The 19279-nt window shown below is 40.4% G+C and overlaps 2 protein-coding genes across 2 annotated transcripts in view; both read left to right on the top strand.

Annotated features, from left to right (window-relative positions):
• Positions 1-1665, top strand: part of LOC149114771 (uncharacterized) — a 13417-nt gene extending 11752 nt beyond the window's left edge. Inside the window, exon 6 of the mRNA XM_089284310.1 lies at positions 1-1665. This exon is cut by the window's left edge and continues 346 nt beyond it. The gene's annotated coding sequence lies outside the window, so the exon portion shown is untranslated.
• Positions 1666-4055: 2390 nt separating this feature from the next.
• Positions 4056-19055, top strand: LOC110054156 (methylmalonyl-CoA mutase, mitochondrial-like). The gene is made up of 21 exons (XM_089284308.1): positions 4056-4206; positions 5471-5587; positions 6519-6650; positions 7112-7218; positions 8084-8162; positions 8683-8787; positions 9389-9523; positions 10383-10500; positions 11497-11708; positions 12273-12449; positions 12610-12693; positions 13484-13589; positions 14103-14194; positions 14269-14313; positions 14998-15072; positions 15163-15213; positions 15545-15646; positions 16071-16211; positions 16524-16651; positions 17498-17586; positions 18246-19055. The coding sequence occupies exons 1-21, from the start codon at positions 4144-4146 to the stop codon at positions 18323-18325; spliced, it is 2238 nt and encodes a 745-aa protein (XP_089140434.1). The 5' UTR covers positions 4056-4143; the 3' UTR covers positions 18326-19055.
• The last annotated feature ends 224 nt before the right edge of the window (positions 19056-19279 follow it).

The following is a 19279-nucleotide window of genomic DNA, read 5'->3' as shown; positions in this document are numbered from 1 at the left end:
TAAAAGTAGTTAATTAGTCATGAAATGTGCACGTAATCAACACCTCCCGCTGATGTGAAACACGCAACTGATTCATTTTGCAATGTTTAATTTTTTTTTTTTGATTGAAAAAAAAAATTCAAAATAGTACTGACTTATAGTAACTCGTGACAAAAATTGTATGCCACGATATTGATTACTGATGAAGCGACATGTATGGCTAGCTCTGGTCCACTTAAAGGGGCTACGTCACAGTTTGCGCGTCTTCAAACGTTTAGCCTAAATTTTTCAAGTTCGTCGTTTGAAATCCGTGTCAATCTTTTCCATCCTTAACCATCCTTGTTTTTCTTTGGTTTATTACTATCTCTTTAGTGTTTTTCTATCTTAATAATCTATTATTTTTTAGGTTTCCTTCAGTTTAAAGGTAATTTTGTACGTGGCCAAAATAACTCAAAATACCGTTATTGTGGACCACGTAATTGGATTGCAGATCGACCCAGATAAACTCATAGTCGCGGATTTTTGTGCGTTGGATGCCAAGCTGCGTAAAGACCCAGAAACGGTTTGTAAGAAAAACTCTTTTTACGCCGGTGGCATTCTCGAGTATTGCCAAGAAGTCCTCAAAAGATTTTGATATTTTCATGAGATCGGGTTTGTATTGTTTGAAACCTTCATTAACACTCAAGGGTAAACATTACAGAACTTGCTTTAACTCGATTAGCAACTTGATTTAATTTTTTAACTAAATGACTACGTGACCGGTCCAGCGTAGGTTTGTTATGGCAACAATAGACGTGATCAAGGTGTTTTGATTAAAAGGCAAATTTTCCCGATAAATATTGCATCAAGTTTTTTTTTTAGGCTAATATGGTTTTTATACAAAGACCAATTTCTTTAAGAAGTGGCTAATGCCATTCAAAGGTCTCTTTTTCGATTCTTAACCTCTCCTGATTTCAAATTTTTGTCAAGGGTCTTTAACTCCACTACTTTTTGCGTCGAGTTACACCCAGTTGAGCTTTGTGTTGCTGATGACTTTATATAGTTTTTCCAGTAATTTTCCTGTATGGTCTATCTAATTATTAGTTACGATTTCTCTTGATAAGATATATTTTGTAGCTAATGCAAGTGAAGTTTTGATGACGCAAGTTTCAAATCTCTGGTCGTTAAGCTTGCGGTTTATATATTTGTCCACGTAGGCCTCTGAAGGCTGTTGGTATATTTAAAGGATATAACATGGCCGCGCGGAGATACGAAATTTATCTTCGAGTGTTGAAGAATATTTCACGAGTGAGGGCGGCGAATGAGTGAAATATTTTTCAACACGAGAAGAGAAATTTCGCATCTCCAAGTGGCCATGTAAGGTTCTATTTATTATATAAACACCAATGAAATCCCAAACCGTTTCGCTTTCGCTGCGAAAGGCGCCATTTATTGTGTAACCATAGCAACGGTGATCTTTTCACATGCGAAGATAAGCTAAGATAACACGTTATTTTCACTTGTGAAAATATCGTGTTTTCGCGTGAAAGTTCATTGGTTTTTAAATGATAAAATTATTTATTTCTCGCTCTCACTGTAACAATCAGCATCATAAGACGAAATACAATTGTGTCTTTGAGATACTATTCGAACATGTGTTGTCTTTGCCTCGGGTTAGACCGGGTTAGGAGAATCTAACATAACAAACACTCCATGAGAACAAAATGAATACAACAGAATTAAGTTCGACTGCGTAGCAGAAGCCAATTATAAGAACAATAAAGGAATCAGCCATGCTTTACTTAAATTATCTTGAATGGCATACCTCTAATTCGGAAGTGTAGCAGCTTTCATTAGCTTTTAATTGCGTTTGACGAAGTGGAACGCAAACCTAATTTTGACCTATGGCTTTCCAGAGTTGGTTACCCTGTGCACGGTTATAGGCGAAAAAAACCACATTCCTGTAAGGACACCAACACCACCCCGCTTGATTTTGCAGGGGCATGTCACGGCCAGTAAACTGGTACCGTTTAATGCTAAGACGTGTGATAAGACATGTGGCGAACATATGAGTATGTGAGCAGGCCATGTGAGCTCGTCTTTCCGATGGATCTTTCTTTGACTTCTTTCCATTCAGTCGCCGTACGCTTCGCTATTATGTGCTCTCAGCGTTAGATTTTGGCGAATTTTTAACGCTTCGACGGTAGCATTTATCGAAATCTGAGGGAATTGTCCCTGTTAATTAACACGACTTGGCTTTAGGATGATAACCGTGGAACAGCTTCATTTTGATTGCATTTGTTGATTAGTTCCAGTCGCAACAGATAGCTCAGTCTTTGGAATCGGTGAAAAGTACTCTGAAGGCAAGATCCATAAGATTACTTTATTCATCAGGGTAAATACTCGAATTAGTCGCACGGAGTTTGTTTACGATAAACGACCACGCGAAACGAGCACACGATCGCAAATGCTAGCTTAGAATAATGTACGTGATTTAAATATCCTATGAAACTTGAGAATCCACAGAAGCTGGCGGCGTCACGCAACGTATCAACAAATCATGACCTCTTCACTAGCATGGACTTTGACACTATGCATACATGTATCTGACTGTAAAACCTCGGTTGCTGCTGAAAAAAATGTGATTTTAGCATTAGACAAAGGTTGAAAGTCAGATAGTGAATCATCCATTTACGATATATATATATATTAAAGTGAGAGCGTCGAACGCACTCTCGTAATCTCTGATTACTACTAGTTCTAATATGTAGATTTAGCCAAGCCTAAAAGCAGAGCTCCTGATTACAGTAAGTTAACGTAGCCTGAGCCTGTGATCCAATCGAAAGGCTGTACATGGTCAGCGTTCAACTTTAGAAAACGCGCTACCTCGATGAGCTCTGAACATGAGCCAGCGATGTGGTCACGTGATACTGGTCAGCGGATACCTTTTTTTGACAGGTGTCTATTGAACATAGCATGGATGCCCAATAATAAAGATGCGCGCTGTAAACCCGCCACTCCTGATCTCTAAGGAAAAGCCTTGGGAACTAGTGTTGCATAGTAACATTTCGCATTGATTTACCTGAAGAGGCGTACGTGCGGACGTAAGTTCGTACGTAGGGACAATCATGTGACAACCAATATTTTTTTTTTAGTTCGATGGGTTACCAAATTTCGTAAGGTATGGGGCTGTGGTCGCGCGCCTGGAACTCCGCCATTAGTCGTCATAGTGTCTGTTATATGTGTTGCTTATTCAATTTCTTACATGTTGTATCATAGGCGGTGATTTTTTCTTAATATGCGGCGTTCATTGGACTCTACCTGGTACATTATAAAGCACCAAGTATAATGAAAATTACAGCCAATCATTATATCTCTCAGTTAGTACGCACGCTGTGATTGGTCAATTTAGCGAGCCGTAATCTACTGTACGGCCCGCTAAAATTTAAAGCTGTTTTTGTTGCCAAAATGTTTCGTGATTTATTGCCAAGTGTTCTTAACCTTTTTAGCAGGTAAAAGTTTAAAACTTTCTTTTACTTCTAAAACTGTGTATTAAAAGTTAGTGACGATTTAAAGTTGACTCGTTTAGCTTTCGAGGTGCGTGAGAAATTTGAAACCGTTCTGTGTGAATGGAAATCGTTCCCGAACCCGAAATCGTTCCCTTCGATTTATGGCCCGCGCGCTTCGCGCTTGGGCCATGAATCGATGGGAAAAAAACTCGGTCCGTAACTTACAGTATGGCCCTCGAACTCGATTAATAATAGGTATGTATATGGAAAATTAGAAAAATTAACTCAGCGTCTTCTAGCCAGGCTACATCCTCCAAAGTTAGTGATCTTCTACCTGGTGTTTTAACGTTGCGATTCACAACTTGTGTAAAATTCAATTTTGGAAAAATTTTTTAGCCATCAGATTCCCATACAAACACTGTAATTTGTGACCCCTTTACCTACCCAGCAAGATGGCATCGAAAAACGTGATAAGGTCTATTATTGGTGAACGCAGAGTGAACGCACCTTCGCCATATTTTTTTTCCTGCAGAGGATTGCGTGACGTATGTCAGCTGTTGGCCAGTTGTGTCTTTCGTTATAGGTTGATACGTCATGTAACTAAAGCAACGTAGCCAACGTAATGTCGTCCGAGATTTGAGCCACAAAGTGATCAATTTTTCGCTTGTCTTCGGATATGTTGACTTGTGCAAGGTTGAGAGGCAAAGTCCTTTTCAGTCCGCTGTCATCAGCGTACCAGGTACGATTTATGCGGTCGATTTTAGTGGATTTTAGTGGTAGAAAGACAGACGTGACGTTTCACACGGACCGATTGTAACAAATTTTGTCTCCGCAAAGACAGCCAAGCGATTTCGCTGTTTCAATATAAAGTATTTTCTTTAACTTCTAAGAGGCTAAATATATGTCCCTTAATACTGCTTTGAAACATACTGTAAGCTTATGTGAGCTTGAACTGATAACGGATCGAAATGGCTGTTAAGCCTTATGGCTTTAGATTGCCATAATTTTTTTTGTTATGATAGGCTTATACGTATATTTTTTCCGGAGGACCTATTAGAAGTTTCACCTGGCTAAGAAACGGTTTTAACCACTGACATGGATATGATTTGTATCAATCCCAAGCTTGAAATCCCTCGGAGAGGGGGAGGGGAGATAGGTGTGTGCGATGCGTGTGGCAGCTGGAAGTGGGAGGGGAGGGTGAGTGGATGGCAACTGGCGACATTTCGGTATTTTCCAAATTGTTTTTTGCGTCTGTGTCAAAACGAGTCCTATTACAAAACCATTCGTGTGAAAATGTGTTCCACCTACAGGTTCATGAATTAAATGTGTAAATCAAACTCATTTTCGTAACATGAAAGGTTCTGCACACAGACTCGTTTTGAAACTGAGAGGCAAGCAAACTCGGAAATGAGCTAATGACCCTTTCTTTATCTGCTATGAGGAAAGACTTCCTTTGTAAGCTGCTTTTCTGATCTTGAGGTAGAAATATAACCTATTCTAATTGGCATAAGATGTTACAATATGGTTTTTAATTGCCTCCCAGTTTTCATGATTATTATTATTTTTTGACAAAATTATGTTTACTTTTTCACCATCCATTTCGCTATCCTAGCTAAGGTGATATTATGCGTGCTGCTTTTACATTGCACGTATCTAGGATATAAATCAGACCAGGTTCTAAATCTCTTTGAGCCCGGATGTTAACATGAAAAACTCTTCTTAAAGGTCTTCAAACATTACTTTTTGGTCCATTAAGAAGAACTGCCTTAGCTATAAAAACACTTTCCTAATGGTGATCATCTAAATTATTGTTAAATTCTCATGTCGTGGATGATGGAGTAGATATTGATATTACAGGGAGAAGATTGTTTTCGATCTCTCTCGAGACTTGCAGGCCTGTACAGTTGAGTTAGAGGTAGTTTTCAAGTTTGTTTTGGCTATGGGCCCAGATAAATGTGAAGATCTACCTTTTTAAATCCAAAGGCTGCATGTTTATTTTAAAGGCTTTGGGACAAAGGTTTGTTCACCGGGAGCCACTGCATCCTGAATGGACTGAACTGGCAAAGAAACAATTGAAAGGAGCAGATCCAGAAAAGAAACTAACATGGCACACTCCAGAGGTAGTGTATTAAAATACCTAGATACTGTATACAGAGCACATGACTGTTTTGCTAATTATAGCCCAATCATTTTAAACAATTTAAAGGCATAAAATAAGCTCTCCTAACTCACTTTCAGTCTTCTGCAAAGTTAAAGGGCAAATTCAATAAATCATAGAGACAAAATTAAGCAACAAAGCAGCACAAGGCACTGGTAATATTCTTGGCAAAGAAATTAAATGTCTTTTTTCAAAGATCACATACTTTTCATCCTGCATTACCAAGTGTAAATGTAAATGTAAGGTAGGTATAGTGACTGCTTGCCTATAGCCAAGAGTCCCAGCAGGCCAGAGCTTATCCCGGTTTCTTTGGCTTGAAGTGGCTAGGAGTATTTCTACTCTGCCCTGGATGGGATGCTAATCCATTGCAGGATTACCTCCAGAATTAAGTTTGCAGGTACCCATTTATACACCTGGATGGTGAGAGGCTAAAGTATCTCAGCACAATCTCTCCGGCCAGGGCTCAAACTCTGACCACTCGATCTGGAGAGGAGCACACCAACCATGAGGCCACTGGCATCTCTCTCTTCATGTAAATGTACATACATGTACTACTTTCTTCAGTCAGATGAATCTTATAAATAGTTATTAATATTTACTCTGTTACTAGCCTGGACGTTTTGCTGATAAGAACCCAATCATTCCAAAGGAATGATGCTGGATGACCATATGGTGTGCTAACTTAAGTTTGTGAAAGAAAACCTAGTGTGTGACTATAAGTGAAAGCTACATGTACAAGCTTAAGTTATAAGGTGTAGTTTTCTTCATGGGACTGTTAGTTTAAGTTTCAATAAAGTTTTTGCTCACAAGGTGGGAGTTTTTAGATGGGGATTGTCTCAGACATTTTATACTTGCTAGCAGTGTTATATATTTTGTACATGTATGTTATTCAGGGTATCGACATCAAGCCTGTATACACCAAGACTGATACTCAACATACTGAAGAGGAGATACCAGGAAAGTTTCCGTTTACTAGGGGACCCTACCCTACCATGTACACAAATCGACCTTGGACCATCCGTCAGGTAAGCACTCAGTAAGGGAATTATAAGAAAGCAATTGCATGGTAGAATAGATATGTGCAAGTGGTTCACTACATTTTTTTGATATTGTATTTGGAAGTGCAGAATTTGTTCTGGATCACAGATAGTTTTTGAGCAGAACATACATGTACAAATGTATGTAGCTAAGAGCTGGCTGCTGGCTAATTTCACTTATGGCTGAAAGAGAACTAATCACTTCCTGAAATTTCACTAGAAAACAAAGACTTGGGGTAATCTCGAAGACAGGCCAGAAAAACCAGTCATGCTTGTTGATGTGCCTGACAAGTTTTCTTCTTGCTGCATCAGTGAATGAGGATTGTTTTGTGAAATTTTGATCAGCATGTTAGGCATGTATATACTGTAGTTGTGTAAATTTGTATATAAATATAACTTTAATAGACCAATTAATTACTGCTAACATGTGACTTGTTACTATTTTTCAGTACGCAGGTTTCAGTACTGTTGAGGAGAGCAACAAGTTTTATCGTGACAACATCAAAGCTGGGCAGCAGGGACTCAGTGTTGCGTTTGATCTGGCCACTCATCGAGGGTGAGTTTGCGGTTTATGAAATATAATCTATGATATAATGTATTGACAGCAAATAATACAGCTGCGTATTTACTTTGTGTGTGTGTGTGTGTGGGGGGGTTATGCTGGTGTTTGTGTGGGGGAGGGGGGTGGGTACGCTGGCCTTGCAGTTACTGCATTGGACTCCAGATTCTGAGAATTGAGTTTGACTCCTTGCCAGACTGCTTTGTATTCTGTTCTTGGACAAGACAATTAAATTACAATAATGAGGAACCCTATTTACCTGTGATGGACTGTATATTAATAATATTAGAGAGAGTACATGTAGCAGCTCTTAGTTGAGGTACTGGAATCAGTGTTTTATCAGGTATACATGTACCAGTTTAAATAATCTTAATAAAAAATCATATCGTAGGGGTGTAGAATGGTCCTTGAAGAATGATTAGTCTGGGATTTAATTTAACTAATGGGTCTTAAAATTGTAGTATCTTACTAATATGATTATCACAGTTTTATTTGAAATTCAAATTATTTAGGTTTAGATTCTAAAATGTGCACTTCTCAGAATCTTCAATTTTAGAAAACATGGATCTCAGATCCTTGCAAGGCTAGCCCAAGGAAAAAAATGGTGTGGCTGTCATGGAGATTGATGAGTAATAATATTTTGAGTACATTTGAACATGTAGTGGTTCAATAGTGCACCTGGTGCAATTTGGTAGCTGTAGTTTCTTTATTGTTTCACCAACATTACTATATTACCATACACCCAAACAAAAGAATAAACCACAGTAAGTTATATATGGATTTATGCGTAGTTTGGATCGATGGCTGCCTCGGACAAGTTTGAATTAGACATTTATGTAACTATCAATTTCATTTTTCTCAGGTATGACTCAGACAATCCAAGAGTTCATGGTGACGTTGGAATGGCTGGTGTTGCTGTGGATTCAGTGGAGGACATGAAGGTATCTATTTAAATTGCTTTATTGCTTAGGATGGAATTAAAGATTTACTAAGTGCTTGTACACCTACATGTATGTGGCTGGGACCAGGCATGACTAAAGTGTCTGCCCATGGGTGCTGTCCATAGGTCTGTGGGATGTGTCAATCAGCACAGGTTCAAACTGGCAATGGAAATGAGTAGAGACAAGGTACATGTAGAAGGGAACAGCAAGGTGTTTTACAGTAAAACAAAATCTGCAGTAGCCTGTAGGAATAACAAAGAATATAGCAGAGAGCTATTCTGGAAAACCTGCTTCAACAGAGATATTTGGCAGGGTTTTATTTGAGGCCAGAACCCAGATTTTCATACAGGGTAGCACCTGCGCCTTTGGTGCATGCAACCAGCCTTACAGCAAGAAAAAAGTTGGCCTCCTGTACTTTCAGGAATAAATCTGGCACTTTAGAAAGCTACTGAAAACCCTGATTTGCATGCATAATATACTTCTAGTAACTTTTTTTTTTAATTTTTTCCCTCGTAACTAGATGTTGTTTGATGGCATCCCTCTGGATAAGATGTCAGTTTCCATGACAATGAATGGTGCTGTTTTACCAGTCTTAGCAATGTACATTGTGGCAGCAGAGGAACAGGTAAAGTGCATGGGTATGACCAGAGTACCCAAAGAAAAACCCTCCGAGCAAGGCAAGAACCAACAGCAAATTTAACCCACATATGGCACTGGGTCAGAATTGAACCCAGGCTACAATGGTGGGAGGCAAGTTCTCTCACCGCTGGGCCATCAATGTTCCTACCTAGAGTGTACACAGATACTGGTGAATTATATCCCTTTATATAATTATAGTAATCTCCTACTAACCGAGCGCAAGGGTCATAATATGTACTGGGGAACTTTAGCCTAAGGTCATGGCAGTACAGACCTCGCAGGCCTGGGACCAAAAACGACCTAAGGCCAATATTCCCCAGAATGGCTCAAGCATTGTTAGCTAGGTTAGTAAGTAGTTTAGTATATGACGCTCGAACACAAAAAATACACAACTTTTTCCGAAATGGTATGGATGGCACAATCCCAACCAGGAAAGAACCAATCAGAATGCTGGGATTTACCTCAAGACTACCTTGCCATATAACAAAGTTGATTATTTTCTTGCTTCTCATCACCTGCATGTAAGTCAGTGTTTTTGAACATATAAGGAGAAATGTAACATTGGTCAGTTTTGACTCCACTTGCAGGGAGTAAAACAAGAGCAGCTATCAGGAACCATTCAGAATGACATTCTGAAGGAATTCATGGTACGCAACACTTACATCTTCCCACCTGAGCCATCCATGAAGATCATAGGCGATATCTTCTCCTACACTTCACAGGTGAGCTTCCATAAAGTAGCTTTCGCAAAAGTTGTGTACCGGTATCAGCAGTCAGTGTCAACATAAACGAAGCTAGCAGTTGCAATCAGGAAAAATTCTAAGCTCAACGTCCTTTGGGTCGTAGGTACAGCTGAAGTCCTTGCTCATTAAGCTTGCCCAGGTTCATCTTGCTCTAGCTCTTGAGCATCTTGCCAGTCAAGAAAATCTGGCACTAAACCATAAGACATTTTGACAACAAAAACAGCTTTAAATTTCAGCAGGCCGTATAGTAGAATACGGCTCACTAAAATGACCAATCACAGCGTGCGTTGTAACTGTCAGAGATTTAAAAAAAAATCAAGTTTTGGTTCTTTTTTAAATCAGTTTCAGTTGTACTATTTACAAGTAGTAATTCTTCAGTGACTTCTTAACTTTTCTTTTGTTTTGTTTTGCCTTTTTTTTTTTCGGCTGTACATGTAAAACCAGAGTTTGCAGGTAATGACTTGATATTGAAATAGCACGACCCATTTAAATTAAACCTTAACGCTAAGTTGACAAGGATGGTTTTCACTTGTGTTTTGCTTCACTATGCTACGCGATTGGCCTAAAAAAAACCCGCACCACTTTTTTCATCCAATCAGAAGTGAAACCAAAAGCAATCGTGCCTCGTTCGCACACGTTTTCCCGCGCTTTGTGTCAGCTACACGTATTTCCTCTGAGTTTTGATTGGTCATTGGATTGTGTGTGTCCTTTGTGATTGGCTACAGTGATTACCTTGGTTTCGGTTTTACGACACTCACTTGAAAACCGCTCAAACAACAACAACAACAACTGAAAGCAGAGGCTCTTTTACTGACTGCTTCACCTCGGTTGTTTTCAGAATATGCCAAAGTACAACAGCATCTCAATCTCTGGTTACCACATGCAAGAGGCAGGAGCAGACGCCGTTCTGGAAATGGCTTTCACTTTAGCTGATGGTCTAGAATACTGCAGAACAGGTGATTCAAGCTGAGGTGGACTAGTACCCAAATAAAACTTGTCTTTAAAATCAGTAAATTATTTTTCTTTTACTCGTAACTATAAACGAGGGAGCGCCATCAGGGATAGACGATGAAAAAACTTCCTCCCGTGATATCATTCGCGGTATGGCAATATTCGCCAGATACGCGAATATTAGAGCCATTCTGCATGCCTGGTTTTCGCCAAACGAGCTATAACGCTAAAATATAGGACCGGGTTGTTCGAAAGCCGGTTAACGCTAACCCAGGATTAAAAGTTAACCGCAGTATAAATTTTTCTTGGATATAAATGTTTTTCGCTGCGTATGTTTGTTATAGTTTAAGATTATTCAAATTCAACACTAAAGGATAAACGATATAAAGAGAAAACGTCACCGAAAAGTTACAAAACTCAAATCAAAATTCTCGCTAACCCTGGGTTAGCTTAATCGGGCTTTGAACAACCCGGCCCAGAGTGATTTCCGTTCTGGTCTATCTCAGGTATAACCTCCCCTCCCCCCACCCCCTCGCAGAATTTTTGCCGGATTGCTTTAGTATATCGAAAGATAATTCGCGCCCATTTATAATACTGGGTGGAAAGACACTGCGAGAGTAAAGGGTCTTCGTTTTACCCCAGAACTCAACGCAATTATCCCGGCCTTGGCCAAAACCTCAACCCAGGGGACCGTTTCTCGAAAGCCGTGGAAACTTTTCGGGCCTGCAAAGCCATTTTTAGTTAATCTTTATCTGCAGAGTGATGTATACGCCTGAAACGTCTTGTATAAAGGGAACCTCTGTTCATATTTAAGAATATGTGAATAAAACAGCTCTGTAATCACAAAGTTTGAGATTTTGCTAGGGATTTCCGGGTGCGAAAACCTTTCGGGACCTTCGAGGAACGGACCTCACAAGACTATTGGATCCGGAGTTTAACGTAGTGAACTGTTCGGTCACCACCTTGTAGACATGTTATTATATTTCCCTCTTTCACTTCAGGTCTGAAAGCCGGACTCAATATCGACAGCTTTGCACCTCGCCTGTCGTTCTTCTGGGGGATTGGAATGAATTTCTACATGGAGATAGCAAAGATGAGAGCTGCGCGCAGACTGTGGGCCAATCAGATTGAGAAGAACTTCAAGCCAAAGAACATGAAGTCGTGTATGTTGAGGACACATTCGCAGACTTCCGGCTGGTCTCTCACTGAACAGGTAATGAATTGAACGCATCAAGCACTCATGCAATCACAAAGCCATACAGTTTGTTTTTTGTTTTGGCCAATTAATGGAAAAGATTTACCATACCAGAGAATGCGCATTGATGGACTTGAAATTTGTCATCGTTCTACTGGCAATCTCACCATCAGAGGCAGTTCTCTCGTCTGATTGGTCAAAGCGCAGCTCTCCTTAGCAAATTATTGTCAAGATTTGTAAAACAAAGGTCGCTTAGCGTTTTCGGGGAAATGAGTTGGTGTTATCGTCGAACAAATAAATTTATTTTGTTCAAAATCAATTGATCAACCAACAGACCTTTTTGAGCTACAAAAACCCACTAAAAAGAAAGGAATGTCCTAATAAACGACGTAAGGTAATCTTGTATTTCCACAAAGACTCCTAAAGGATTTCCACCCATGTTTGGTTTGCGATCGAAATCCGTCTGCATTTATAGGTTACTGACCCAATTTAAAATATCCAATTAACTGGAAATCTCGTCAAAAAAAATTCTTTCCATAACTACAGCTATTAACATTTCATCGCGTTGAACTTTCACTTCAGGACCCATACAACAATATCGTGCGTACGACAGTCGAAGCCATGGCAGCGGTGTTTGGTGGAACCCAGTCCCTGCACACCAACTCGTTTGACGAGGCCCTGGCACTACCGACTCCTTTCAGCGCAAGGATTGCTCGTAACACGCAGATCATACTGCAAGAGGAGTCTGGCATTCCTAATGTAAGTGATAAAAGATACTCAAGCTAAAAACCTCAATTCTCCTTACTGGTTGTCAAACAGTTCTTCTAATGGTAGTTTGGAGAATGTCCTTTCCTTTCGCTGTAGACAAGGTGTGGCAAAATAAAGTACCGGCTTAATGATATGAGGTCTATTTCCTTAGGTTGCAGACCCGTGGGGCGGTTCATACATGATGGAATGTCTCACAGACGAGATATACGAAAAGGGTTTGAGTGTAATCAAAGAGGTATGAACACTGCGCAAGCACATTTATACAGTGGAAGTCCGATTTTTTAAACCTCCAAGGGAAATGAAAACTGGTTTGAAAAATCAGATAGTTCGAGAAATCGGGGAGAAAATTACAGTGTTCGACTGAAAGAAGGGAAACGACTTTTGGTTCGAGTTATCGGGAGGTTTGAACAAACGAGGAATCGAGAAATCGGGTTTTAACTTTAGAATGTTCCCACTTTTTTAAGCGTAGAAACTAAAACGTTTAGTCCCGCTTGCCTTCAGTTTGCTACACGGTCATAACACGGAATTAGAATAATTGCAAATTCGTTTTGTTTAGTTAGTCAGAGAGGTTTAGGAATTTTGACCCCGCCTAATGACCAACAAAACCGAACCAATGAAATTTAAAAGAATGTCATATTCGAAAAACGTGCTCCACGTTGTAATTATCTACTTTGTGTGTGTCCCCAATTAGCAGCAATGCTAAATACCCCAGACACGTTAATAAAGGTTTTTGTTGTTGTTGTTGTTGTTGTTGTTGTTGTTGTTGTTCTGAATTATCTCTTCGGTGATATAATCACAGAAACGTTGCCATTTTTTTCGCATAGTTATGAAAACTGGGATCATAAATTTGTGAACCTTGGCATAATTTTGGGCATATTTCGCGGACAAAAGTTGGAGCAGTGCTAACAGCATAATATGCCATTTTTAGGTGCACAATGGGCCAAGGCCTGCTTTAGGGGGTCATTAATTGGTTGTTACTTCTTGCGCTACGAAATTCAGACCCGAGAAATAACTTTTTATTTTAGGTGGAAGAGTTGGGAGGCATGGCCAAAGCAGTCGCAGCGGGAATGCCAAAACTGAGAATCGAGGAATGCGCAGCCAGACGACAGGCCAGGATCGACTCAGGGTCAGGTTAGAAAAATATAGGAGTGTAATATGACACTTTTTCCTGGAATGCAACATTCTGATTTTTTAAAAATTGCTTATTGTAGCATGTAAATACGTCACACAATCACAATTTATCAACCAAACAGAAACAAAGGCCAACGACGCCCGGTACGGATCAATTTTGTGACCTTTTACAAGAAAAAAGTGAACTTCTGTATACACCAATCGTCAGTCGTTGATTAACTGGCCGTTATGGAGAAGTGATTGTGGCAGCTGGGACGAGTTTTATTGGCTGTTGCCGTTGTGGATAGGTGGTCGTTGTAGAGAGGTTAAAACAAGAGTGAACGTGTGGACCCTCGGGGGTAGGGGACGTTAGAAAGTTTACAAGTGTACCCTCCTTACCCCCGCCGAAAAGGAGTGCTGATAGACGGTCACCACTCCCCTGAATTACCGTAATTTGACTATTATGTGAACTCGTACGGACGGTTTCGCTTCTTTTAATTCAGAGCCACAATTCTGTTTTCGTTGCTTTCTTAGAAACAATCGTTGGCGTTAACAAGTATCGGTTGGCCAAAGAAGAAGCCATTGATGTGCTTGTTGTCGATAACACCAGAGTGCGAGAACAACAGGTACCATTTACAAACATAACTCGATTGTTTTAAGACTTTGCTGATCTTCTAAGTGGTATCTTATTCTGTTTCAGTTGGAGAAAATAAAGCGAATTAGAGAGACCCGAAACCAGGACGAGGTAAGGTTTATGAGGGTTTGATTTTGTTAGTTAAGGTTTAACTTAATTTTGGACAGCGGTGGAAAGAAAAGCAACCACAACGACAACAACAGTAGTGTCGTGATTCCGAAAAGCATTTTTCCACGCAATGCGAGGTTTCAAATTTTCAAATGTTGTTTTTTTTATAGTGGACAGTGCGCTTAGCTACACCTAGCAAGTTCTTAGGCATGCCACTTAAACTGAAGTAAAGAAATATTTCAAATAAACAGAAAGCTTGACTGTCGAATTGTTTGTCGATTTACAGTGTAGTGGCTAAAAACAGCAACCTAAAATAAAACCTAAAAACGCTTGTCATTTTATCTAATTAATTGGCAAATGAGGTGTAATTACAGCAGTTTTCAATTGAGTGTCATAAAACCAAACCCAAAGTAATCACTCTGGCCAATCACAAAGGACACAGGCAATCCAGTGAACCAATTACAACTCGCAACAAATACATTTAGCCGACGCTGAGCGCGGGAAAACGTGTGCGAACGAGCCACGTGGTTTTGGTTTTATTTCTGATGGGATGAAAAAGTGGCGCGAGTTTTTTAAGCCTGAAAGTGGTCATGCAAAACCAAGGCAAATCAGTGCGAACTACTTTCGACGCTCAAGTAGAAGCTGCTATAACCTCAGATTACTAAATGAAGCTGTATTTCTATGCAGGTGAATTTGGCGGTGGATGCCATTTCCGAGTGCTGCAAAACAGGCCAAGGGAATCTTCTAGACCTTGCTGTTAAGGTACAGCGTGAGGTTACTTTTGTCAGGGTGATTAATCGGTCAACTTCTCCCAGCAAGTAATTTCCTTCTCTTTTCCTTGCTGTTTTTCAGGCTTCCAGGGTCCGTTGTACCGTTGGTGAGATAACCGAAGCAATGGAAAGGGTGGGTGACGACCGTGATACAATTTATTTGTTGTTAACAACAACAATAATCTTTATTTTCTTTCATTGTAAAATTACATGTTATTTGGCCCGCGGATAGCAAGTGCTCATCTAGGCGGGCCATTTATCGCTTATGCATGTGACTAGATTAATTAAATACCAGTGATAACAATTGGCAAGATGATACCTTTCTTTTTCATATGGCTAAAACGTTGTAGGCTATTTGACACTCTAGAGTCGTAATCCTTGTGTTTCGCCAATGTTCTCGCCGCTAACACGAAATAAGCTGATTTATTTATTTATTTTATTTTATTTTTTTTTTTTTTGCAAAGGTGGTTGGAAGACATGTCGCCAGTGATCGCATGGTCAGCGGTGCCTATAAAACAGAGTTTGGCGATTCGGACGAGATAAGCCAGTGCATGAAGAAAGTGAATGTGAGTCACTTTGGATGTAAAAATTTCTTGTTTATTAAGCGCTTGCAGTTTTTGTCTTATCGCTGACAATTGGGATAAGTTTCTTTACGGGGGCGTGGCTAGGGAGGGGTCCTGGGGTGCCCGTGACCCCCCACCCCCCTTTTGTAAGCCTTTTTTCAAGCAAACAACCGACAACAGGTGGGGAAAACGACATGACAATCTGGTGAGTACCCTCACTTTGATACAGTGTGACCCCCCCCCCCCCCCCTTGGAAAACTCCTGGCTACGCCCCTGCTAAGTTACGTTCTTCGGGTGCGTGTCAAAGTTTTTGTCTAATCTCCAGACGTTCCACTTTCGCGTTAAACTTGCGAAGTCTTGTCAGGAGAAACTTCCGCTGAAGTTAAGTGCATTGTGTGAATATACTTATGTAATCTTTCGTAAATAGGCTTTTGTGGAACAGGAAGGCCGTCGTCCTAGGATCCTGGTGGCGAAAATGGGCCAAGATGGCCACGATAGGGGTGCTAAGGTGATCGCTACAGGATTCGCTGATCTTGGATTTGATGTTGACATTGGACCACTTTTCCAGGTTGGTTATTAACGTCTAAATTCCCCTTACATTATCAGAACATTACGAAGCAAAGAAAATTATTAGCTTGGAGATATTGCCTTGATGTATTGCGAAATTCTCAGAACAAACATTAAAAAAAATACATAGCAATCGGATAAGAGAATTTATATTTGGATCGATCAAAAGTTCGATTGAGTGCTTACCTTTCAAGGAGAGTGCCGTCAATTAAATAACAAGTGGTCACTTTGAACCTAGAAATTCAAATTTTGTTGGTGACAGAATCGAGCTATTTTTGAGAAAAGAAAAACAGGTCATTTTTTTCTGTCCCAGACTCCCATGGAAGTTGCGCAGCAGGCGGTGGACGCGGATGTACACGTAGTGGGAATTAGTTCCCAGGCTGCAGGACACAAAACTCTCATTCCTGAGTTGATAGCACAGATGAAGTCAATGGGAAGAGGGTAAGATTTAACCCGAATGTTCATGAACAAAGGATGTACTTTACACAAATTCATATTTTGATGTAAGCTTATTTACTGAGTGGGAGGTCCAGACGGAAATACATGTACATTCGGCTCGAGTTGGTGGTATATGGATCGAGTGCAGCGAGCTTCGAACAATTACCTGGCCAGAGATCTTTATGGCAGCCAGTTTGGTGTTACCAAACAACAAGAAAAGACCGGACCTCAGTTTTGGAACACCAACCTGACTATCCTGACGTCAAATGACAACGCCGTATACCGACCTTCTTTGTTGTTGTTGTGGGAAAGTTTTGATAATGTCTTGGTAGATGGTCTGAACTGCGTGCGCTCAATGAATAGCTGAAACATGTGGAACCAGGCGTCTATTAGTGTTTTTTTTTTCCTTTGGCCTGGTTACGTGGACCCGTCGAGGCTTACGAAAGTCAGGTCGCAGTGCTTTCTACGGTATTATTATAAATAGTAGGCAGCAAAGAAGACTGGTTGGCTGCAGCTCATAATACAAGTAGTAAATCAAATACGAGAGACCGTGTTTGACCACATTTCCAAACCCTGCGAAGAGAGTTGAAATTACGACGTGTCACGGAGTAATTTTGGCGAATTTCGTGGTGTTTTCGAAATTTCGTAAAACAGGAGGAAATGGAGAAAAATATTCGTAAAAATCTACGGTTGTTAAGATCTCGTCGTATTGTAGATTACAACACATGGTTCTGGTCACCTTGTAATCTCTGTACGTCACGTGGAATAAAAAGGGCCTATCAGGATCCAGAAATAAAGTCATGCCCGCGAGTTCAGTATTGACTGCTTTTGTTTCGGTTTTATTCACAGTGATATTGTCGTCGTGTGTGGTGGTGTTATTCCCCCTCAAGACTACCAGTTCCTTTATGACTCCGGAGTCAACTGTATCTTTGGCCCAGGTGAGTCAGTTCGAGCAAACACGCGTGTACCAGCGTGTGCTTGCGTGCGTGCGTGGGTATTCGCTTTAAAGTAATGTGGCGTAAGAGGATTTTTGTGCACTGTTTAGCGAAATGATTCTTTGCAGAAGGGTAGCAGCTCTCGTAAGTTTGTCATTCCTTTGCCTGTTTTGGGCGAAGGGCATTGTTTCTGTTGTTTGTAATTCATGTGAAACCTTACGAGAACTGCTAACCGACCCATTCTTTTACGAAGCCAGAGGTTCTGCTTAGGACGCCATTTGTTTCTCTCTCTGCCTCCCGGTTCTCTAATCAAGCCATATCCATTATGCAAGTTCATATGTACAAATGACTGATATGAACAATCACAACTGATCTGCGTGTGCTGGGTGAATTTCTTGACTTCACCCATAATTTATGACATGAATTAATTCAAAAGGCTGGCTGTTACAGTGTTAACCCTTGATCGGAGCACTTCTGAGTTTAGTTCCTTAGATCTGTGATTCACTCTGCGTGGAGTTCTTTCTTTATCCCCTGCCCCCCTCCCCCCCCCTTCACCTCCCCCCCCCCCTCCCTCAAAGCTGCCTTCTTTTTGAGCGGGAACCAAAACAACTGAGAATCCAAATTGCCACTGGAACGTAACTTTTCCTTCGTTCGTCACTCAGGAACACGCATTCCGGCGGCAGCTATGGATGTCTTGGATGCTGTAATGAACGGTAACGCTGGACAAAAGACTACCGCTTAGACTGGACCTACAATAGCTAGCGTAATTCTAAAACTCTTTTCCAGTCGTCCTGTAAAAAACAGTCAAGAAAATCAGTACTGGAGTGAGCCAGCACAGGTGTTGCCAAGTAACCATGACATCCGACTGTTCTTTGCAGCTTCACACAGTATTAAAAAACAAACACTTCGCATGCACCGCATACTAAACGTAATTTTTAGTAATCTTTAAAAGTAAAATATTACGTGAATTTGAGACAAATTTATGTATTTAGCCGGGGTAGTTTTAATGTGAACTGTGTGTGTGATGTACGTGTGATCCCTGTATTTTCGGATCGCTCGGGATATTTTCGATTGTAAAATCGATAATCTTTCAGGAATTTTGTTGTTGATCTTGCGCGAGGTTTACTCACTTCTTACCATGAGCCCGTTGTCATTTGATGATGCGGTTGACAAATGAAGGATGCTAGCTCATGTTTCACGTCTAAACTGTAAATAAGAACGTTTTAGAAACAAAGTAAGGTATAAATTATTCACAGTCTAGTTTTAGGAACCTGCTTACAGGGATAGAAAGATTAACTGACGATAACAATAACTTGCTGAAAAACTGGCTGAATGGATGAAATTCGTGTAAAAAGGAACACAGCCAGTACACTGCGGGTTTGTTTTCTGTTTGGTAAGCGAGATTATCGTAGATCCACTATTTACTTAGATGTCAATAAAAAATAAAAGTTGAACCTTGAGTTGGTTCGTTAGTTTGTGGTTGTTTTGTTTGTTCGAGCGAAACCGACGTTTCGTTACAGAATTAACCTTGCCACGGTATAAAAAAAGAGCCTTGAACATTGCTATGCTTACTGGGGAGAAGATGTCACTCAGCGAAACGAACAAGACTGCAAATTGTCCCTCCTTTCCAATGCGCAATAAGAGCGAGAGGAAAACTGCAAGCAGGGCCAACTTGTTGCCTGAGACGACCTCACTG

Source organism: Orbicella faveolata, unplaced genomic scaffold, assembly GCF_042242905.1.
Source record: "Orbicella faveolata isolate gen_17 unplaced genomic scaffold, um_ofav_v1 contig_13, whole genome shotgun sequence".
Taxonomy (NCBI): Eukaryota; Metazoa; Cnidaria; class Anthozoa; order Scleractinia; family Merulinidae; genus Orbicella; species Orbicella faveolata.
This window is presented reverse-complemented; position numbering and strand designations above follow the sequence as displayed.

Bases quoted from the DNA above. Each gene is read 5' to 3' on its own strand.
- LOC110054156 (XM_089284308.1), top strand. From the start codon at position 4,144: ATGTTGACTTGTGCAAGGTTGAGAGGCAAAGTCCTTTTCAGTCCGCTG. The intron at 13,590-14,102 runs GTTAGAAAAATA...TTGCTTTCTTAG, and splicing joins CAGGATCGACTCAGGGTCAG to AAACAATCGTTGGCGTTAAC. The intron at 14,195-14,268 runs GTACCATTTACA...ATTCTGTTTCAG, and splicing joins CCAGAGTGCGAGAACAACAG to TTGGAGAAAATAAAGCGAAT.